The sequence below is a fragment of the Erythrolamprus reginae genome, chromosome Z, assembly GCF_031021105.1.
Source record: "Erythrolamprus reginae isolate rEryReg1 chromosome Z, rEryReg1.hap1, whole genome shotgun sequence".
Classification (NCBI taxonomy): Eukaryota; Metazoa; Chordata; class Lepidosauria; order Squamata; family Dipsadidae; genus Erythrolamprus; species Erythrolamprus reginae.
The window spans coordinates 86,331,782-86,355,376 of NC_091963.1; the positions used below are offsets into that span (position 1 = coordinate 86,331,782).

The 23,595-nt window shown below is 44.9% G+C and overlaps 1 protein-coding gene and 1 long non-coding RNA gene across 3 annotated transcripts in view; one reads left to right on the top strand and one right to left on the bottom strand.

Moving 5' to 3' along the window:
• LOC139153611 (uncharacterized) overlaps positions 1-17,850 on the bottom strand; it is a 33,004-nt gene extending 15,154 nt beyond the window's left edge. The window contains exon 1 of the long non-coding RNA XR_011556860.1: positions 17,728-17,850. This is a non-coding gene — a long non-coding RNA (uncharacterized lncRNA). The remainder of the gene's footprint in view (positions 1-17,727) is intronic.
• The window catches only part of EXOC3 (exocyst complex component 3), a 145,286-nt gene that overhangs the window by 114,822 nt on the left and 6,869 nt on the right, over positions 1-23,595 (top strand). For both annotated transcript variants that reach the window (XM_070727750.1, XM_070727751.1), the window contains exon 11: positions 22,597-22,758. In XM_070727750.1, the coding sequence (XP_070583851.1) occupies positions 22,597-22,758 (162 nt within the window). The remainder of the gene's footprint in view (positions 1-22,596; positions 22,759-23,595) is intronic.

Sequence of the window (23,595 nt, forward strand, 5' to 3'; positions counted from 1 at the left end):
CCCATTTGGCTCCTCCCAGGGAGGAGGGTTTCTCCTGTCAGTCTCTGAAAAAGGGTTAGAGCTCAAGGGGATGAAAAGCTTATGATGCCCACCCTCCCAGCAAAAGGTGGGAGTTCATTTGTCCATCCAGGCCAGACCCAATATAACTGTTTCCAACATTTTCGGGGCGACTATAAATCTCAAGAATTCACGGTGCCGGCCTATCCGCAGCTGCACTAACTCAGTCAGGAGTATAGCGGGAACTCCACCCACTAGAGAGCCGTCCACCTGCTGGAACTGGATGGGTTTCGTTAAAGACCTGGTCTGGATTTTTAACTTCTCCACTATGGTTTTGCTAATAAGGCATCTCAACACCCTGTATCTATCAGAGCCCATATTTCTTCCTCTTCCCCAGTGGTCATTACTTTAATCCTTGCTTTAATGATGAACGGATGGATGGGTTCACTCACCATTGGGTCATCCTCTATACTGGGCTCCTCATTCCAATCAAGGCTGGTTCCTGAAGGCATAGGGTTTTCACCCTTAGCAAAATCCTCATGAGGCACAGCTCTGTAGTTTAAAAGGCTCAGCACCCCTGCGGAGGGGCTTCTTCAGATCATCTTTCTGCTACTGGGCATGGCTTGGGTTTTGGGGGAGAGAGGGGCGTCAAATAGTCTGTCCCCTTATGGCCAGTCTGTTCACATCTGTAGCAATTTTTCCCCTCATAACTCCTGAGCAAGGGGAGCCCAGGTGACAAGGGAAAAGGTGGCCTCTTAAAAGATCCTTTGTTGCGTGGGACGGGGGAGGTCCCTTCTCAGCAAGAATTACCTCACCCAAAGCGACTGCCATGGCATACCAGTCTTGAATGGGCCAGCTGCCTCCCACCTGCAGTTCACACACCTCTCAACTTTGGATCAAGGACACTTTTGAAAATTTGGACCAAACAGTTTTCTGGCCACCCCTTCAGATTATAGGCAATCATTAGAAATTCTTTCATAAAATTCTTCACAGGCTTGCTTGCCCGTTTCAATTGAAAAATACAAGTCTCCGCCTCTATCTGTCTATTTGGCTCAGGAGCCCTCTTATTATGCAATTTAGGAAGCAGTCTGCTGTTTGCAATCAGAGGAGCAGGAGAAACGGGGCTGAGCAGGTTTTGAAATTCCCCCACAAGGAATTCCTTTGATATGACATCGGCTTGCCTCTATCTTGCAATTCACTTAGGGAGTCATGGACTGGGATGGAAGGGGAGGCTACATTATTCATTGTTGCCGTGTAGAGAGGTAACTTCAGGGGGCCATGAGAAAGGGGATCTTCAGAAACCCATGGGCATCTCAGCCACCCCCACTCAGGAAGATAGGTTGCTTCTGGTTTGTTCATCTCAGCCCCAAGCCTATTCCTCTCTTCACCTTCGTAATGTTGAACTCTGTCTGGCTCCTACTGGAGAGGGGGGGGGGCAGAACATTCCAAGCCATTCCACCTCCAGATTCTTGGTTAACTCCCTCTGTTCCATTCTTCGGATCAGGAGAGAGTTGGAATAGTTGTCAGCGAACCAAATAGCATCTGAGAAATAAATCATTTCCATGCCTGGGCTTCTCGCAGGGTAAGATTTATTAATAGCCACGTCTGAATTCGACTTGATTCTTTCCAACTCTGAGTCCCTTAGATTTTAGGGAAGCCCTAAATAACACTATCATTGAGGCCCAAAACAATTCAATCCCCACGAAAAAGAAAAGCAGACAAACTAAAATGAACCCAGCATGGCTAAACAAGGACCTCGCAGACAACGTAAAAGAAAAAAAGCCAAATACAACAAATGGAAAGAAGGACTCATAACCAAGATGGAATATCAGCAAACAGCCAGAACCTGCAAGCAAAACATAAGAACAGCAAAAGCTCAAAACGAACAGCACCTCGCAACGAAAATTAACGATAACAAAAAAAGCTTCTTCCACCACATAAACAACAAGAAAAAAATCAAGGAAACAGTCACCATACTAAAAAACAAAGATGGTAACGAAATCACCGACAACAGAGACAAAGCACAGCTGCTCAATACCTACTTTACATCAGTCTTCACACATAAAGGAACCACCAACCAACCTACAACCTAACTGCAAATAACAGCCCCGGAACCAAACTCAACACAAAGCTACCATTAGGGACTACTTGAGGGAGCTTAACGAGTACAAATCACCAGGACCTGACGGACTCCATCCCAGAGTCCTAAAAGAAGTGGCAGACAACATAGCGGAACCTCTTCTCCTCATCTACCAAAAATCTTGGGCCACTGGAGACCTACCAGAAGACTGAAAACAAGTGGACGTAGTTCCCATCCACAAAAAAGGGAAAAAGATGGATCCAAGCAACTACAGACCTATTAGCCTGACTTCAATACCTGGAAAAATACTGGAGAAAATAATTTAAAAAAACAGCTTTGCCACTACCTGGAAACAAAGAAGATAATAACCAACAGCCAACACGGGTTTGTCAGAACCAAATCATGTCAAACCAATCTCATATCCTTTTTCAACACCATAACCAAATCAGTAGACCAGCGCAACACGGTGGACATCATATACTTAGACTTCAGCAAAGCTTTCGACAAAGTCGACCACTATCTCCTAATCAACAAATTAGAAAAAAGCGGAGTAGACTACCACACATGCAGATGGATCAATAGCTGGCTGACCAACCGCACCCAACGAGTTGTCCTCAGCAGTTCCAAATCCACATGGAAGAATGTAGGCAGTGGGGTACCACAGGGTTCAGTCTTGGGCCCTGTGCTCTTCAACATTTTCATCAACGACTTGGACGAGGGAATATTTATTTATTTATTTATTTTATTTATTTTTATTTTATTTATTAATAGAGTTGAAAGGGACCGTTAGGTCATCGAGTCCAACCCCCTGCCTGAGCAGGAAACCCTACAGCACCCGAGCCAAATGGAAGTCCAATCTCCTCTTGAAGGTGTCCAGAGTTGGGGAGTTCACCACCTCCCCTGGCAGGCAGTTCCATTGGTTGATCGCTCTGACCGTCAGGAAGTTCTTCCTTATTTCCAGGTTGAATCTCTCCTTGGTCAGCTTCCAACCATTGTTCCTCGTCCGGCCCTCTGGTGCCCTGGGGAATAAAGAGACCCCCTCCTCACCGTGGCAACCCCTCAAGTATCTGTAAACTGCTATCATGTCCCCTCTAGACCTTCTTTTTTTCTAGGCTGTCCATGCCCAGTTCTCTCAATCTCTCTTCGTAAGTCTTGGTTTCGAGTCCCCTAATCATTTTGGTTGCTCTTTTTTGCACGTTCTCCAGAGTTTCGATGTCTTTTTTGTAGTGAGGTGACCAAAATTGGATGCAGTACTCCAGGTGGGGTCTGACCAGGGCATAGTAGAGTGGTATTAGTACTTCCCTGGTCTTGGAGCGTATTCCTCTGTTGATGCAGCTTAGGATTGAGTTGGCTTTTTTGGCTGCTGCTGCACATTGCTGACTCATGTTTAGTTGATTGTCCACCAAGACTCCAAGATCTCTTTCGCAGTCACTACTGCTGAGTGGGGTATCTCCCAGGCTGTATGTATGTCTAGGGTTCTTTTTGCCGAGGTGGAGGACTCTGCATTTGTCAGTGTTGAACCTCATTTTGTTGGTATGGGCCCACTGTGATAGTCTGTCTAGGTCTTCTTGTACTCTGAGCCTGTCCTCAAGGGTGTTGGCTACCCCCGCCAGCTTGGTGTCATCTGCAAATTTTATTAGTTCCCCTTTTATTCCCTCGTCCAGGTCGTTGATGAAGATGTTAAAGAGTACAGGACCCAGGACAGAGCCCTGTGGTACTCCACTGTCTACTTTTTTCCATGTGGATTTGGTGCCGTTGAGGACAACTCGTTGGGTGCGGTTGGTCAGCCAACTGTTTATCCATCTACATGTGTAGTAATCTACTCCATTTTTTTCTAGTTTGTGGATTAGGAGATTGTGGTCGACTTTATTGAAAGCCTTACTGAAGTCCAAGTATATGAGGTCCACTGAGTTGCGTTGGTCAACTGACTTGGTTATGGTGTTGAAAAATGATATGAGATTGGTTTGGCATGATTTGTTTCTGATGAATCCGTGCTGGCTATTGGATATGATCTTGTTTGTTTCTAGGAAGTGGGTAAGTTGTTTTTTGATTATTTTCTCCAGTATTTTTCCAGGTATAGAGGTCAGACTGATTGGTCTGTAGTTACCTGGGTCGGTCTTTTTGCCTTTTTTGTGGATGGGGACTACGTCAGCTCGCTTCCAGGCCACTTCCCGCTTCTAGGAAGAGGAGCCCAAGACTGTCAGAATCGGGATGGCTGGTACTGCAGTTGGAGGAGCACCCTTCCCCTCCAGACGATGACAAGACCTCCTCTCTGGAAAAAGCAGCAACTTGTTGAGATGAAAGGTGCATGATGAAGACCACCCAATGGTGAGTGAAGCAGTTCACCCATTCCTCAAAGACAAAGAGTAAAGTACCAGAAATTGGAAAGGTGGTGGAGGGAGATGCCATAATAGATATGGGTTGCTTGCAGTGCCTAATCAGTAAGGTAATGGTGAAAAGCTGGGGATCTGTACAAGGGCCCTATCGAGCCCCATCCAGTTCCAACAACTGGACGGATCACTAATCAGGGGAGCCTCAGCCGCTCTCCTCACTGAGCCTGTAGAGTTATGGGTCGGGTGACATTGTGAAAGTCTTTGTTTCATAGTAGTCCCCAAGATGTCAGAAGCCATCATCCTGGGCCTGGCGTGGCTAGATAAGTGGACATAAGATGGGAGGATGCGTACTGAAAGTTAACTGTGCATGTTGGCCCAATACTCCCTCTGAGGGACCAGAAGCACCGAGAAGGGCTGACGTCTGGGGTGCCAACCTATCCTCAATTGGCAGCCCCTGCGAGGGAGGCCACTCCACCAGGTTCTCATAAGGTGCTGAGAGACTATTGAGACTTAAAGAGGGTGTTTAGTGAGGAAGTGTAACACACTTCCCCTCTCCTGGCCAATGGACTGTTCGATAGAATTCAATCCGGATACAACACTCCCAAAACTGAAGATGTCCCCAAAGGAAGAGCTGAGGAAGTATATCAGTGCCAACTTGGAGAGGGGGTTTATCCAAGCAGCAAAATCGAAGGTTACCACCCTAATGCTATTCAATGAGAAGAAAGATGGGGAAGTGGGTTGTTTCAGATTGTGTGTTGACTTCTGGAGGATAAATTGCAATGTGTGCAGAACATCTGTCCCCTTCCCCTCATGAAAGACTTGCTGAACCACTTGTCCAAAGGCAAGATATTTACCAAGCTAGATTTGAGAGAAGCATACTACTATAATCAGGAAGGGGAAAGAATGGAAAACTGCGTTCAACTGTCCACTGGGAAGCTTCAAATTCAGGGTGATGCCTTTTGGACTGCAGGGAGCCTCCGCAGATTTCATGCAGTACATCAATGAGGTGCTCCACCCCCACTTGTACAAGGGGGTGCTCATCTATTTAGATGATATTCTCATCTTTAGTGAGAACGCTAGAAGATCGTGTGAAGCTGTTGCAACAATTCTTGAAAAAACTAGCCATCAAATTATGTGTGAAATTTTCCAAATGTGAGTTCCACAAGTCTTCACTGGACTATTTGGGATACCGTATCTCCAAGGAAGGGATCGATCGAAATGATCTGGGGAAAGTAAGAGCAGTACTTGATTGGCAGCCCTCGCGCACCCGCAAGCAATTGCAAAGCTTCCTGGGTTTATATATATTACTCAAAATATTACACGGGGCAAAACCCGAACTCAGAACAATCTACATACATACATACATACATACATACATACATACATACATACATACATTATTTTTATTTATTTATTTTCGTAGATTTTCACAGGTATATGTATGTAGATTGTTCTGAGTTCGGGTTTTGCCCCGTATAATATTTTGCATATCTATGCGACGTTTCGGTGAAATCATATTCACCATCATCAGGCTGAAGTTGTAAGCTTTGTGCTGCTGTAAATATAGTTTGTTTGCAACTGCCATTTGTTCCTTATAAATAGTGGTGAGGGTGGAGATTTGGTTTAAATGTAGCAAATAGATTGGGTGGCTATGTTTTAATGATTTGATTGGTTGGTGGAATCACATTTAGTTGAAGGATTGACATGGTGATGATTATGATATGTTTTTCTGTTTAGGGCTGGTTTCCAAATTTCTGGTAGGGGGGACGTGTCATCACGTTTATTCATACTGAGGGGGTGTTTTTCTAGCTCTATGGCTTCCATGATTATTCTTTTATATACGTGTTCTGTTTTGGAAAGTAATTTAGTTTTTTCGAAGTCAATTTCATGTCCTGTTTTTTTAATGTGCTGGAAAAGGGAGGAAGTTTTTTCTTCTTTTTTGACTGCATTTTTATGTTCTGCAATGTGTGTGTTTATTCTTCGATTAGTTTGTCCAATGGATGACTGCACATGTTTTGCATGGTATTTCATAGATTCCTTGGTTTTCGAGTTGGATTTTGTCTTTTGGGTTTCTTAGGATGTTGGATATTTTCTGGTTAGTGACAAATGAAGTTTTGATATTGTTTGTGGAGAATTTTACTAATTTTGTCTGTGGTGTCTTTAATATAAGGGAGGAGGGTGATACCATTATCCTGTTCTTTGTCTTGATTTTTGGGGGATGTCTCTTTTTTGATTAGGTTTGTAATTGTTTTTCTTTCAAATCCATTAGAAATTAATACATCTTTGAATTTGTTCAATTCAGTTTTTAACTGGTCATGGTCAGCTAGGCATTTGGTTCTGGTGATGAGGGTTTTGGCTACTGATCTGATCTGTGCAGGGTGGTGGTGGGAGTGTGCATTTAAATAATGGTTGGTGTGTGTTTTCTTTTGGTAGATGGTGTGTCCTAGGGTGCCATTGGGTTTTTTATAGATGAGGACATCCAGAAAGGGAAGTTGATCATTGGCTTCTGTTTCCATAGTGGATTGTATTTTGGGGTGTAGGCTATTGAGATGTGTGAGGAAATTGTCCAGTTTCTCTTTTCCATGTGGCAAATTACAAAAGTGTCATCTACATATCTCAGCAAAAGTTTGGGTTTGTGTTTAGATTTCTCCAAGGCATAGTTTTCAAAATGTTCCATGTAGAGGTTTGCGATGACAGGTGAGAGGGGTGATCCCATGGGAGCTCCTTCTATTTGTTTATATCTTTGTTCATTATAGATGAAGTATGTATTTGTTAAACAGTGGTTGGTCAGATCTAAGATATACTTGGGGGGCTTGTATTTGTTTTGGATAGCTGTTAAGGCTTCTTTAATTGGTATTTGGGTGAAAAGGGATACAACATCGAAACTTACAAGTTGTAGGTTTTGTTTTTTAATTATTTCTATAAAGTGGAATGAGTTTTTTTACATATGAGGTGATAGCTTCTGTATAGATATTTGGCTAAAAATTTGGCAATATTTTGCAGAGATGAGCCTATGGAGCTGACTATTGGCCTGAGAGGTATTCCTTCTTTGTGTATTTTTGGGAGGCCATAGAGTTTTGGACATATGGAAGATTTTTCTCTGGGGATGATTCTTTGTTGGATCTCTTCACTGATGGGAGAGGCTTTTATTTTGGATTTGGTGGTTTTTTCTAGGTAGGTGGTAGGATCTGTGTTTAGACGTTTGTAGGCAGGGTTTTGTAGTAGGATGGATAGTTTTTCCTTGTAGTCTGATGTGTTCATCACCACTGTGGAGTTTCCTTTGTCTGCTGGGAGGATGATTATATTGTTGTCGTTCTTCAAATTTATAAGTGCATTTTGTTCTTCTCTTTGTATGTTGCTTCTGGGTGGTTTGCTGGAGCAGAGAATATTGGTGACTTCAAGTCTGATTTTGTTGGCTTCATCTGGGTTGATTTTATTTAGGGTAGCTTCAACTCCACATATGATGTTTTCAGTGGGGATGAGTTTGGGGGCTATTGCAAAATTGAATCCTTTTGAAAGGACACTGGTTTCTGCAGTGGGGAGGATCCTGTCTGATATGTTATGTACTGTTTTTCTAGTTTGTGGAGTTTCTTGTTATGTGTGTCTGTCTTGTACTGGGTTTCTGTTTCAGCTCTCCAGATTTATATTTGTTTTAATTTGTCCCAGAGTATTGGGTGCATTTTGTTGCTGAGTTTAAGGTGAAGAGAGAGTAGACTTTTGTTGATTTCATCCAGTATGAATCTTTTCTTGTGGAGTTCATTTCTAATTAGGGCTAATTCAGTTCTTTTTAGGATCCTCTCAATGGCTGGGGGTTTTGGATGGAATTTTAGTTGGAAGCATTTGGGAATTATTCATTTGTCCTAATAGATGTCCTAATGTCTCAATGTCTGGATGTCCTAATCTATAAAAAATCCATCTACTAAAAGAAAACACACACCAACCGTTATTTAAATGCACACTCCCACCACCACCCTGCACAGATCAGATCAGTAGCCAAAACCCTCATCACCAGAACCAAACGCCTAGCTGACCATGACCACTTAAAACCTGAATTGAACAAACTCAAAGATGTATTAATTTCTAATGGATTTGAAAGAAAAACAATTACAAACCTAATCAAAAAAGAGACATCCCCCCAAAATCAAGACAAACAACAGGATAATGGTATCACCCTCCTCCTTTACATTAAAGGCACCACAGACAAAATTAGTAAAATTATCCACAAACATAATATCAAAACGTCATTTGTCACTAACCAGAAAATATCCAACATCCTAGGAAACCCAAAAGACAGGACATGAAATTGACTTCGAAAAAACTAAATTACTTTCCAAAACAGAACATGTATATAAAAGAATAATCATGGAAGCCATAGAGATAGGAAAACACCCCCTCAGTATGAACAAACGTGATGACACATCCCCCTACCAGAAATTTGAAAACCAGCCCTAAACAAAAAAAATATCATAATCATCACCATGTCAATCCTTCAACTAAATGTGATTCCACCAACCAATCAAATCATTAAAACATAGCCACCCAATCTATTTGCTACATTCAAACCAAATCTTCACCCCCACCACTATTTATAAGGAACAAATGGCAGTTGCAAACAAACTATATTTACAGCAGCACGAAGCTTTCAACTTCAGCCTGATGATGGTGAATGTGATTTCACTGAAACATCGCATAGATATGCAAAATATTACACGGGGCAAAACCCGAACTCAGAACTATATATATATATAGTTGAAGATGACGAGTGGGACCTCGTTGAAACGTCGCCAGAAATTTCCAAATGCTACACGGGAAGAAACCCGAATATGCCAAGACCGTCATACCTGTACCCGTGAAAATCTACGGAAACACACACACACACACACATATATGTGTGTGTGTTTTCCTAGATTTTCACGGGGACAGGTATGATGGTCTTGGCATATTCGGGTTTTTATATAAGTATTTATAGAAGGAAGGCAGCTCAGGTCTCGCTGTGTTCGCCCTAGAACAAGGACAGAAGCACCAGCCTGAAGATGATGAGTGGGACCTCGTCGAAACGTCGCCAGAAATTTCCAAATGCTACACGGGAAGAAACCCGAATATGCCAAGACCGTCATATGGAATGGGGATGTTAGTCCTAGAAAACAAAACAAACAACACCAATATATACATTTCCACATTAAGGCTTCTCAGGGTATTTCAGTCTAAAACGTTCAATTTCCCTCTGGGCATTCATGTGCTTCTCATCCACCAATTCAGCGTGCGATGCAGGAAAATGTTTCCAAGCTACCAGATATTGAGTTTTCCCCCTGTGTTTCCTGGAATCAAGCACTTCTTTAACCTCAAAATGTTGCTCACCCTCAATGAGTAGTGGGGCAGGGGGATCTGGTTGCGGTGGTCGCAATTCACTGATCCGTTCCGGCTTAAGCAAGCTTACATGGAATACTGGGTGGATCTTCCTTAGTTCTTTTGGCAAGTCTAATTTCATTGTCACTGAATTTACCACCTGCACAATTGGGAAAGGCCCCACATACTTAGCTCCTAGTTTCTTGGACTTTTGTGTTGTTCTCAGGAACTTCGTCGAGAGATATACCTTATCTCTCACCTTGTAATCCGCAGCTATCCTTTTCTTATCCGCCTGGGTCTTATGCGTATTTTGAGCCTCATCCAGCACCTTCCGTGCTATGGGCCAAGCTGCCTTGAGTTGCGTTACCCAATCTTTTAATGATGGGTGGTGAGGCTCATCTTGGGGTAATTCCGGGATTGGCAAAAAGTCTTGTCCACTCACCAATTTAAATGGAGTGAACCCCATGCTACTATGTAGTGAATTGTGATAGGCCACTTCTGCGAATGGCAAAAGGTGACTCCAGTTATCTTGCTGATAATTCAAGTAACACCTAAGGTACTGTTCTAGTACGGAGTTAGTCCTCTCACACACCCCATTAGTCTGAGGGTGATGGCTTGAACTGAGCCCCTATTTGTACCCAACAACCCTAAAAACTCCTTCCAGAAGTTGGAGGTAAATTGTACCCCACGATCCAATATGATCCTCTCAGGAACTCCATGCAACCGATATACATGTTGTATAAACATCTTCGCCAACGATCTGGAAGTGGGGATTTTTGAACATGCCACAAAATGAACCTGTTTGGAATAAAGGTCAGTAACAACCCAAATTATAGTATTACCCCCACTTTCAGGTAAGTCCACAATAAAATCCATGGAAATTTCCTTCCAGTGTGCCCCAGGTCTCGCCACTGATTGCAACAGTCCTTGGGGGCGACCTGGGGGCCGTTTGACTGCTGCACATACTGGGCAACTCACCACATAAGTCTTGATGTCCTTTTCCATGGAAGGCCACCAGAACTGCCTTCTCAATAAATGCAATGTTTTTAGAAAAGCAAAATGACCAGCCACTTTGGAGTCGTGTCCCCTTTCTAATACCAATGACCTCAAAGCTAGGGGAACATACAAGTGGGACCCTAGCCAAGCTAGGCCGCTTCTCTTGGTGCAGTCTCCTTGGTGAGACAGAAACTAGTCATCGGTTTCTAATGCTTTCTGAAGATCCACCACCAGGCTGTCAGGAAGCTCCGTCTTCTTTGAACTCTGTTGTCTGGTAATTGCCGGGCATGCTGTTTGTGAAGGCTGAAGCACCGGTTGAATTAGTTCTAGCCTCCCGCTATTATATTGTGGCATTCTAGACAGCGCGTCTGCCATAAAATTGTTCCCCCCTGGTATATAGCGCAATGAGAAATTGAACTGACTGAAATGCTGCGCCCACCTGGCTTGTTTTGGGGATAATTTACGGGGGGGTTTCAAAGCTCCCAGGTTTTTGTGATCTGTCCACACCTCAAAAGGTTGCTTTGCCCCTTCTAAAAAGTGCCTCCAGGTGAGTAGGGCCCAGCATACTGCAAACGCTTCCTTTTCCCACATAGCCCATCTCCATTCGGTCTCAGTTAACTTTCTAGACGTGTATGCGCAGGGGCATAACACCTGTTCCTCATCCTTTTGTAGCAATACCGCTCCCACGGCTACATCACTTGCATCCACGTGTACTACAAACGGACGCTCTAAATCAGGGTGTTTGAGGATTGGCTCATTCGCGAACAGTTTTTTCAGCTTTTTGAAAGCTGCTTGACAGTCCATGGACCACAATAATGGGCTGTTGGGCTTGGGCTTACCCTCTCCCTTAGTTTTCAGCAGGCTGGTGATCGGCAGTGCTATCTGGGGAAAAGCTGGGATAAATTGTCGGTAGAAATTAGCGAACCCTAGAAAGCTTTGCAACTGCTTCCTAGTTTGTGGAGCTTTCCACTCCAGAACCGCCAGCACTTTCTCCGGATCCATTTCCATCCCTTGGTGTGAAATGCGATAACCTAAGTAGTCAATTTTGCTCTGGTTAAATTCGCACTTTGCCAAATTAGCATATAGTTCAGCTGCTTTAAATTTCTTTAGGACCTGCTGACCAGAGCCACGTGTTCCTCTAGTGTCTCTGAGTATATTAAAATGTCATCCAAGTATATCAAACACCCCTTAAACAAATGATCATGCAGCACCTCATTGATTAGTTGTATGAAAACTCCTGGTGCCCCCTGTAGGCCAAAAGGGAGCACCCTGAATTGGAAACATCCCAGTGGAGTGTTGAAAGCGGTTTTCCACTCGTCTCCTTCCTTTATGCGCACCCAGTAGTATGCCTCACGTAGGTCCAATTTGGTGAAAAACTTCCCCTTCACCAAGTAGGTCAGCATGTCCTTCATTAAAGGCAAATTGCATTCAAGTTTTGATAGTCCACTACTATCCTCAAAGAGCCATTTTTCTTCTCTTTGAACATGATGGGGGCTGCCATTTGAGGCCTCGCTGGTTGTACGAATCCCCTTTCTAAGTTTTTATCAATGAACCTGCGCAACTCACCCAATTCCCTAGGGGTTAAGGAGTACATCCTGGGTTTAGGCAATTTTGCCCCAGGCGATATATCAATGCTACAGTCCGTGGTCCTATGGGGTGGCAGTTTGTCAGCTTCCCTTTCACTGAAAACTGCTTTAAGATCCCAATATTCCCTGGGGAATTTCTCCTCGCCTGTAATTTTCTCCACCGGGGTGGGGGCTTTCCTCCCCAGTTCTGCTAGCACAAAACCCAGTTCCTCCTTTCCTTTGTAGGAGATGGTGACAGCCCCAGTACGCCAGTTAATTACAGGGTTCCATTTTTGTATCCAGGGCAGACTTTGCTTAATGTCAAAGCTGCCAGTCAGAATTCGGACAAATAAAACTCAGAGTCCTTTTATAAAGTTCAAAAGTGAATTTATCAAAATCACAACTTGAAGCATCGAAGGAAAAGCAAAGTCTGAAGGAAACCCTTTTCACCCCCCTGTTGGGCATTCGCCCAATCTCCATTGTCCAGATGCATCAGGTGGCAAAGTTGCTCCTTCGGGAATTTTCCATCTAATGGTCTCTGCCTGGCACATGGGAAATCAAAACTTACTCTCCTCCTGCACACTTCCCAATCCCCCACCCGATCTCTACCCCTCCCCGTCTCTATGACAACCAAGCGAAAGAAAGCAGCAGCATAGCAAAGGTTGACAGAGACCCTGATTCGCAAGACACATCAAATGGCCTCCTGGTCACTCAGGGCAGCCTCTGCCGCATCTTTCTTTAACAGAGCCTGTATTCTCTGGCTCCAAGATATGCAGGCTAAGGTGGGTCCAGAGGACAACCATCTTCATCAGGACCTAAGTAAGCTGATTCTCGCCTCAGAATTTTCAGCAGACGCCACACTAAACACGGCAAAATTCGCTTCCAGGGCTATGGCCACAACTCTGGCTTCTTGACGCTTGCTCTGGCTGAGGTCCTGGCAAGCAGATGCAAAGTCAAAATGGCACCTGGCTTCAGCACCCTTCCGCGACATTGAATTATTTGGACAGGTGTTTGATAAGGTCCTTATAGAAGATAAGGACAAACGGAAGGTGCTACCAAGATCCGCCAGATGAGCAGACAGATGTCAGACACCTTTCTTCCGTTGGCAGCCCTTTCAGCAAGAACCCTCCTTGGCGAACACCCAGAACCCAAGGTCATATTCAGGAGGGTACAATCAGGGAACCTTCAGGGCTGACAGACGAGGATATGTAAACAGAGGCAGACAATATCAGCAGTCCAGGAAGCCCTTCAGAAACATCAACCAGAGGGGATTCCGAGGACAGAAGTGACTTGGAGACAGACATTCCTATTGGGGGCCGGCTCCAATCATTTGCCAGGGCTTGGAAGGGTACCACAACAGATGCTTGGGCCCTTACCACAGTGTCCCAAGGCCTCAGGATCAACTTTCTCTATTCCCCATATCAACGTTTCCTCCAATGTCCATGGTCCCATTGTCCTCAGAAGAGGGCCCTCCTGCACCAGGAGGTACAGCACCTATTTGACATCGGGGCCATAAAGACGGTCCCTCCAAGCCAAAGAGGGCTAAGGTACTATTCGATAGTGTTTGTGGTACCCAAAGCCTCAGGTGGATGCAGATTGATTCTCAATTTAAAACAATTCAATCTGTATGTCAGATACGTGAGATTCAAGATGCATTCCCAACGCACCATTCTTTCATGCATAAGACGAGGCGACTGGATGACCTCCATCGACCTGAAGGAGGCATACCTCCACATACCTGTACATCCCGATCATCAGAAGTACCTCAGGTTTTACACCGAGGACCAACATTACCAGTACCAGGCAATGCCCTTCGGCTTGTCTTCTGCCCTGAGGACTTTTACCAAACTTTTGGACATTTTGACAGTGTCCCTCAGGTCTCACTCAATTCGCCTTATGGCGTATTTGGAAGATATTGTGATCCTATCAAAGAACCCCAAGCAGGCAGAAGAGGATCTACACTTGACTATTCAAACCTTACAGGAGCTTGGGTTTACAATAAATTTACTCAAAAGCCATCTAACTCCGACCACATGCCTCCCACACCTAGGTACGGTAATAGACTCTCGAGCAGGCAAGGTATATCTGTCAGAAGACCGTCAACAGAATGGTAAACCTTCTTCGTTACCAGAAACAAGTGTCCCTGGCCTTTCTATCACAGGTGCTAGGAACATTCGTTTCTTGCATTGATACCATGCCTTTAGCCTGCCTGCATACCAGATCACTCCAGTGGTTCCTCCTGCCCTTTCAACGGAACCCATCCAGTCACTCATCACGAATGGTGCTGGTGCCCAGGAGGGTCAGGCATTCCCTCCCGTGGTGGCAATCAGCAGCACTGCTTCGGGGTTCTCCCTTCCTGACACAGGAGGAAGTGATCATCACCATAGATGCAAGCCTTATGGGTTGGGGGGCCCACTCCAAAAACACAGGTGGCCCAGGGCCTATGGACACTCAAGGATCTGTCAGAGATCAACATCAATCTCCTATAGTTGAGAGCCGTGTTCTTGGCCCTACAAGCCTTCCAGGCACAGAGTCAGGGCAGACATGTGTTAATACTCACTGACAAAGTGGCCACTCGATCCCACATAAACCATCAAAGTGGGACGAAATCGGACAGACTAATGCAGGAAGCAGAAACCCTCATGACTTGGGCAAAGGCAAACCTGCTCTCACTGAGAGCAGAACACATTTCGGGAGTAGACAATGTACAAGCCGATTGACTCAGCAGGTCTACCCTCCACCCAGCGGAATGGCTCCTGGGGGAGGACGTATTTCAGGACATTGTCAACAGATATGGCACACCACTCGTGGACCTGTTCACCACACCGCAAAATACACAGCTTCATTGCTTCTTCTCTCAGTTCCCATCACCAGGGGCCGAGGGGGTCAATGTCCTCAGGATTCCGTGGCATGGAGGACTGCTGTATGCCTTCCCACCAGTGTGCGTTATTCCCAAGGTGATTGCCAAGCTGATATCAGAACGAGCCGAAGTCATCTTCATTGCTCCATACTGGCCTCGACGACCATGGTTTGCGGATCTGATGGACTTGACGATTTCTCCACCTTGGCGGCTTCCGAGCCATCGAGTATCCCTCAGCCAGAGGTCAGTGTTCCACCCAGATCCTCAATGGTGGAAACTTGCCGCGTGGCACTTGAGGGGGACAGAATGAGACAGGCATCACTTCTGGAAAAGGTGATTTTAACCATTCAAGCGGCACGGAGATCATCAACTACTTGAATATATCAGGCCACGTTGTCAATTTTGCACAAACAGCCACGTGGAACCCCAGTCTTCATCAGTGGAGAATCTTTTGGCATTCCTGCAGTCTGGACTCGACAGGGGACTTGCCCCTATTACTCTGCACAGACAGGTGGCCGCCATTTCCACCATCGTGAAACTGGATAACTGGAGATCCATGACCCATCATCCCTGGGTCAGGGACTTCCTAAAAGGAGCTTCTAATCTGCGCCTTCCGACAGTACACAGATTTCCTTCATGGGATCTTCCATCTGTCTTGGATGCCTTGTCCGCACCACCATTTGAGCCTCTCCACCACATTTCATTACAGCTTCTGTCTTTTAAGACGGCATTCCTAGTTGCCATCACGTCGGCCAGGAGAGTATCCGAACTCGCAGCTCTATCAGTCAGACCAGATTTATGCGTATTCCATCCAAATAGGGTGGTTTTACGCCTGGACCCAACCTTTCTGACAAAGGTTAACACACTATTCCATAGATCTAATGACCTCATTCTGCCCAACTTCTGTGCCAATGGGAAACACCCATTGGAACTGCGTTGGCACAAGCTGAACGTACATCAGGCTTTAAAAGTCTACATTCGTCGAACTGCTCCACATCGTAAAATGGAGACCCTTGTTTGTGTCATTTGCGTCATCTACTATGGGGGCTAAAGTATCTCCTACGGCAATTAGCCATTGGGTGAAGTCCTGTATCGTGACTGCCTACGAGTCACAGTCATTGCCAGTACCTGAAAACATTACTGCTCACTCTACAAGGAGTGCTGCAACATCAGCGGCGTGGTCCACACAGGTTCCTTTAGAAGACATTTGTCGAGCAGCCACTTGGACATCTCCAAATACTTTCATTAAACATAAACTCGACTCGTTCAGGTCCTCTGATGCGGCCTTCAGCCAAAGAGTGCTACAGAGGGTATGTGATTCACATACGCCCCTGGTCCAGCTGTCTCCCACCCTGTTATCTTGATCTTGATATCCCATGTTGGACTCTCCACAGCAGTGCATTGGAGAAGGACCGTTGAACTTACCTGAACGGTCTTCTCGATGCACTGCGAGGAGAGTCCAAACCCAACCCGGCCAGTTGGCCCAGGGACTCAGTTGTTATTTACTAGTGAATTAATAAAGTTGTGTTTGTTTGCACTACTCCTTCATTTTTATTGACTGAGCTATTAGGGGTGGCTACAGGGCGGAGCTAATTACTATTCTAATTTAACTTTGTCCCTAACCAATCAGGTTGAAGTATCACCCATATTGGACTCTCCTCGCAGTGCATCGAGAAGACTGTTCAGGTATGTTCAACGGTCCTTTTCTTCTTTCCACTCTTTAATATATTTAAGTATGTCTTTAACTAACTCTCTTATGTCTTCCATCTCATCCAGAATTAATATATCAAAAAGCTTTGCCCTAGTTTCCAATTAATCTTCATATCATCCAGAAGCCAAATTTCTTCAAAAGAATCTTTCTATCTTTCTTTTTATTTTTCTCCTCCCCCTTTCAGGTTCAGCTAAAGTTTAAATCCAGAATGTTTTCTTTCTTTTTTAGTTCTCAGCTCCTCTTTATCACTTCTTGTAAAAACAATCTGTCCAATTCCATTGCATCAAGGTCATATTCAGTGAGTTGTAAATCCAACCAAATATCACTTCAACTTCACCAGCAGATGTCACCAGTATACGATCTCACAATTGCTTTGGCTTATGTAAAAACTTTAAAATTTAAATTCTAATAGTCTCAAAAAGTCCAAATTTAATTCTCAATTTCCAAAAGAAAATAAAATTATAAATTTCTTGGGTTTTAATTAATTTTTAATTTCATTTAATGCTAATTAAACAGTCCACTAATAGTACGGCCTCTTCCACTTTAGATCAACTTCCAAAACAAACAATTTAAAAAAAAACCTTTGTCAAGGTCTCCCTCTGGCCCTCACCCTTTCTTCCAAACTTACTTCTTCTCAACCTCCAGCACAAAAACTTATGTTTCTTTTTCTTCCAGATGATTTCTGATGCTTTCAATCCTATCTTTCCAGTACATAGTTGCCACAGCTATGGCGAACGAGATTGTTTCACCTGCTGCCGGTCTAGGTCGAAACCCTTCCCACCGTGGGGTATGCCGACCCCAAAAATGGCGGGGGACCCAGACCCCTTTTTCACACATACCTGTCAGGCAGGTTCCAGGCCAATCCAACAGGAATCGGTTCCCCCAAACAGCAAGGGTTCAGCACTCCTTCGCAGGAGCATGAGAGAAGCTCTTTTGCCGTGATGCTGACCACGCCTCTCTCTGGCAACATGGACTTTGAACTTCCTCCAAAGGTTTTCTATAGGGTTGAGATCTGGAGACTGGCTGGGCCACTCCAGGACCTTGAAATGCTTCTTATGAAACCACTCCTTTGTTGCCCTAATGGTGTGCTTGGGATCATTGTCATGGTGAAAGACCCAGCCACATTTCATTTTCAGTGCCCTTGCTGATGAAAGGAGGTTTGCACTCAAAACCTCAGGGTACATAGCCCCATTCGGTGAAACCTCTGGGCTAGCACAGGAGTTCATGGCCACCATTGCAGCCCTTGGCCTGACTCAAGTATAGTACAGGGTCCGACTCATGAGGGGGGGCACACTTGAGGGGGTATTCCTCTCTGAGCAATTGAGTAATGGTCTGAGACTAAGGGGCTTAGAAGTGTTGCCTTTGTCATGGTCAGACCATTTTCTACTGCGGCTTAACTTCCTGACTCCAATCCTCCCCTGCAGGGAGGCGGAGCTGACTAGGTGGGTCCGCCCCAGACGCCTGATGGACCCAGAGGGCTTTCAGAGGGCGCTTGGGGTTATTCCATATGCACTCATCTACAGTTTGGCAGAGTCTCTTGCTGTAGCCTGGAACAAGGCTGCAACGGAGGCTCTTGACCGGATTGCGTCATTGGGACCTCTCCGTGGCACTAGACCCCGGAGAGCTCCTTGGTTTACCGAGGAGCTCTGGGAGTTGAAATGCCAGAAGAGACATCTAGAGAAGCGATGAAGGAAGAGTAAAAGTAAGTCTGAATCCGATCAAACACTTGTAAGAGCTCATATTAAGACTTACAAAGTGGCACTCAAGGCGGCAAGATGTGTGTATCATGCCACCTTGATTGCATCAGCGGAATCTCGCCTGGCCGCTCTGTTTAGGGTGATCTGCTCCCTTCTTAACCAGGGATTTGGAGTGTGACTGTTTGAGGTTCTGGACAGTTGTCTTTTATATTAATAACAAGTTCAAACAGATGTCATTACTACAGGTAATGAGTGGAGGACAGAGGAGCCTCTTAAAGAAGAAATATGTGAGAAATCTGTCTGTGAGACCCAGAAATCTTGCTTGTTTGTAGGTGACCAGCATAATTTGCAAATAAATTTGTTAAAAATCAGACAATGTATTTTTCTGGATGTGTTTTCTCATGTTGTCTCCAATGTTCCTTTTAAGGTGTGCGGCCGCACGGCCACGCACTCAAAAACAAACCTCCGCGCAGTCTTTTCCAAGGCTGCATAGTGGAGCTGGGCGCCGGAGTTGGGGCGAGTGGAGCGGCAAAGAAAGTGTGGGGAAATATTCTGGCCATGAAGGTGTTTTCCTTTAAATATGCGCGTGCATGTGTGAGCTCCCTGTTTCACTGCCAGCCCACATGTCCCTCTGGGGGTGGGGGAAAGGCTGAGCGCTCCTGCGTGAGCTTTAAAGAGAAAGGTAGAGAGGGGGGAAGGTGAGACCTCCGGTTTGAGCAGCGCCACAGGAGTGTGTGTGTGTCCTGTGGGGGAAAAGTGGCGGTTCTTCCTGTTGCTCGGCTGATGGCGCTGCCCAAACTGGAGGTCTCGCCCTCTCTCCACCTTTCTCTTTAAAGCTCGTGGCAGGGCGCAGACGTTCGCCCTGAGGGAGGAGGCGGTGATTGCCCCCGTCTTGCACGCGAGCTCCCCATTCCGCTGCCAGCCCACCATGCGACTCTACAGGAACAAGGCGGTGGCGGCAACTGCTGAGGTGGCCTGGAGGCTTTTCTTAGAGAAGCAGCAGCACCAGTAATGTCATATCTACGCCCCAGGAGTCCGCTGCTGCTGCCGCCGCCACCGTCACCACCATCTCAGCCGGGACTGGCTAACTTAGGCTGCATGCCCCCCCTTGTTCCTGCCACCTGGAGGCCCCATGCATCCACCTGGAATGCAACATTTTGCTGCTGTAAAGAACTGGGCAAGGCGTCTCCTTGCGCATCTTGGGAGTCACGTGAGGGCGGAGCCCGGCCAGAGAGAGATTTTGCAGAAGCAAAAGTCTTCTGTCTTTTGCTTCTGCTAAATCTCTCTCTGGCCGGGCTCCGCTCCTGCGGGACTCCCAAGATGCGCTGAGGGGACGGCCCCCAGGATCCCTGGCCCCAACCCCATGTGTTGGTCCTGTACCTTGGACTCCCTTTCCAAGCCAGCCCCCAGCAAAGCCTAGGCTGGGGGAGCAGGCTCAGCAGCTTCTTCCTCACCCCCAAAACATGAAGATGAAACCCTGAGCACAGGAAAGGAGTCAATCAAGCTTGGCTGGCTCCCCTGGTTGTCAAACCCGGAAGTTCTGCGTGAAACCAGAGGATGAACTCCGAAGAAGTGGGGTAGGCTGCTAGCTGGTTCCCAGAGAGACAGAGGCAAAGAGACGAGAGGGGAAAAGTGAGGGGGGAGGACAGAGAAAATGATGGAAAGAACGAGGGAAGGGTAGAACAAACAAATGGGAGAAGGGGAGAGAAGGAAAAGAAGTGGGGTAGGCTGCTAGCTGGTTCCCAGAGAGACAGAGGCAAAGAGACGAGAGGGGAAAAGAGAGGGGGGAGGACAGAGAAAATGATGGAAAGAACGAGGGAAGGGTAGAACAAACAAATGGGAGAGAGAAGGGGAGAGAAGGAAAAGGAGAGGGAAGAGAAAAACAGAAATGAAAGGGATAATATTGAATTCCAATTTTCATCACATTGAAGTGATAAATGCCACAAGGAGATCCTTCTAGAACCATTTCTGATTCCTAGACATTTTAATGATTTGTATAAGGAGATAGAGAGAATACTTATTAGATGTGCAAATGACACAAATACTAATGTGATAAATGCTATAGAATCATAGAGCAGGAAGGGACCTGAGAAATATTTTATTAAACTTCTTGCTCAAGTGAGATGACCATCCCAGTCAAGTGGCTGTCTGGTTTGTATTTGAAAACCTCCAGGATGGAGTACCCACAACTTCAAGTGGTAAATCATTCAATTAATTAATTGTTCTCACTGTCACAAATTTTCTCCTTACTTCTAGTTAGATTTCTCTTTAACCAACTTCCACCCATTTGCGGGGGGAGGTTACCTTCTGGTACTTTGGAAAATAAGTTGATTCTCTCTTCTCTGTGGCATCCCCTCAAGTACCAGAAGACAAATATCATGTCACCCCAATCCTTCTCTTTGATAGGTAGACATACCTAGCTTCCCCACTACTTCATCATATGATATAGCGTCCAAACATCATCTTTGTTGCTCTTCTCTGCACATTTTGTAGGATCTCAGCATTTTTTGTTTTGTGATGGCCAGAACTAGACTAAGTATTCCCAATGTGGCCTCATTTATCACTTTTTGTGATCTTGATAATAATCTTCATGATATTAGCTTCTTGATATTAAATCTTCTGTTGAGGCAGCCAAGGATTGCATCAACTTTTGTGACAGCCACTCCATGCTGCTGACTCATACTTAAATGGTAATCTACTATGATACCCAGATTCTTCTCATAGTTACTACTGCTGTGTCAGGTACCATCTGTAGCTATATACAGTAATACCTCATCTTACGAACTTAATTGGTTCCGGGACAAGGTTCATAAGGTGAAAAGTTCATAAGATGAAACAATGTTACATCTTACAAGCGAATAATATGTACAAGCACAAAACTCACCCCTTTTGCCCATTACTGCCGGCATTCGGATTCTGGTTCGGGGGCGGGGGGATGTGACATTCCCGGGGCTGCTGCTGCTTCTGAAAGGGAAACCGCTGCCGCCGCCACTATCCTCTTGTCCTGGCAAGAGGGATGGAATCCGCTGGGGCGGGGCTGGAGCAGAGGGGCGGTTGTGAAGGGGCTGGCTTGGCGAAAGCGCTCCCAGCAAAGGGGCTGCGAGAGGGATGGGGCGGGTGTTCTGGAAGCGCTCAGAGAAAGCACTCCCAGCAAAGCGGCTGCGAGAGCGCTTTCTCCGAGCGCTTTGGGAACGCCCGCCCCACCTGTCCTGCAGCTCCTTCGCTGCAAAATCTTGAGGTGACCCACTGCATGTTCCCCATCATGATTTAGTATCGTTAAGAACTATGTGCTGGGTATGGTTGGTCAGCAACTGTGAATCCCATTTGCTTGTGATATGTCTATCCCTTATTGCTCTATCTTATCAAGATATAGACTCTGCTCTACTCTGTCAAATACCTTACTGAATTCCAAGTATACTATATCCACAGCATTTCCCCTAATTTAGTTACTTTATTAAAGTAGGTAATAATATTTGTCTGGAGTGAATCTGTTTTTGACAAATCCATGCTAGCTGCCAGTAATTGCTTAGCTGCCAGTAATTGCTTAGCTAGCTGCCAGTAATTTCTAGGAGCTCCCAAACTTTCTGCTTGATTATTTTTTCCAGGATTTTTTTCAGGTGTTGCTGTCAAGTTAGTTGGCCTATAATTTTCTGGATTCATGTTTTCCCTTTTTGTAGATTGAAACCATCTGTTGTTTTCTGAATTCCTCTATGCTAAATTAAATTTAAAAAATGAAGTGGTACCTAAAATGCTGGCCCATCAATATTTAATTAGTTATATTTCATCCATCAAATGACTCTCAGTGATTTTATCTGGTCTATCTATCTATCTACAGGTCCACATGTCTACAAGCTTTTTCTCTCTAATTTATGTCATTAAATTAATATTTATTTTTCTCTCCCAAATTTGTCTAATGTAGCTTTTTTTATAATTTTTGTTCGTTTCTGTTACTTGTTATTTAATACAAACATCCTGTCTGGATAACTAGGTGTCTTTTGAATTTTTTTTCAGAAAATGACTGTTGAGTGCCATCGTAGAGTTATTATGGAATATATCAAGGCTATAATGTTAAAGCGTATTACTTTTAAAAATGCAGAAGAAAGAAAAGAAGGTGCTGAAAGGATGAACAGGGAAGCCAAACAGTTCAGGTTTCTGTTTAAAAAACTTGTAGCAGTAAGTATCATCAGTAGAATGATAAAAAAGGAAATGTATATAATTGGCATTTTAAAATATTATTCTCCAACACCAATATAATGATATATAATGTCAATATTTTAGTTTTTATTGGTTGACAAATAGTGTGATTTCTATAGACAAATTCATTAAAGGTACAACCAAAACTTAGCCTGGAATCTTCAGCTGCTGAGTAAAATCGTTATTAAGTAAGACATTATATGACCTCTTTGTTTAACAATTGTAATACCAGCTGTTCCAGTAGCTGCACTAAGCAATTGTGCAGCTTGTTCAGGGGAGAACAAGGAGTGCCTCAGGTTTGCGGGGTGGGGGCCTGATGCAAGCTATAGGGCTAGCTGGTGGGTAAAAGCCTATTACAGGTCAGAGGGCCAGGACAGTCTTCCCATTCCACCATTCTCAGAATGCCTCAGCTGGTGAGTGAGTGAGTGAGTGAGTGAGTGAGTGAGTCAGTCAGTCAGTCAGTCAGTCAGTCAGTCAGTCAGTCAGTCAGTCAGTCAGTCAGTCAGTCAGTCAGCCAGCCAGCCAGTCAGTCAGTCAGTCAGCCAGTCAGTCAGTCAGTCAGTCAGTCAGTCCAAAACCCAATAATACACAATAGTTTATAGTTTACAGTTTATTAGATTTGTATGCCGCCCCTCTCCGAAGACTCGGGGCGGCTCACAACATAACAGTGATACAATACATTACAAATTCAATAGTAGAAAAATTAAATCGATTTAAAAAACATTAATAACATAGTAAAATCCCTAACTATACAATCATACACATTCAACCTAATCCATCATACAGTAAGGCTGAAACATAATAAAAAGGAAGGAG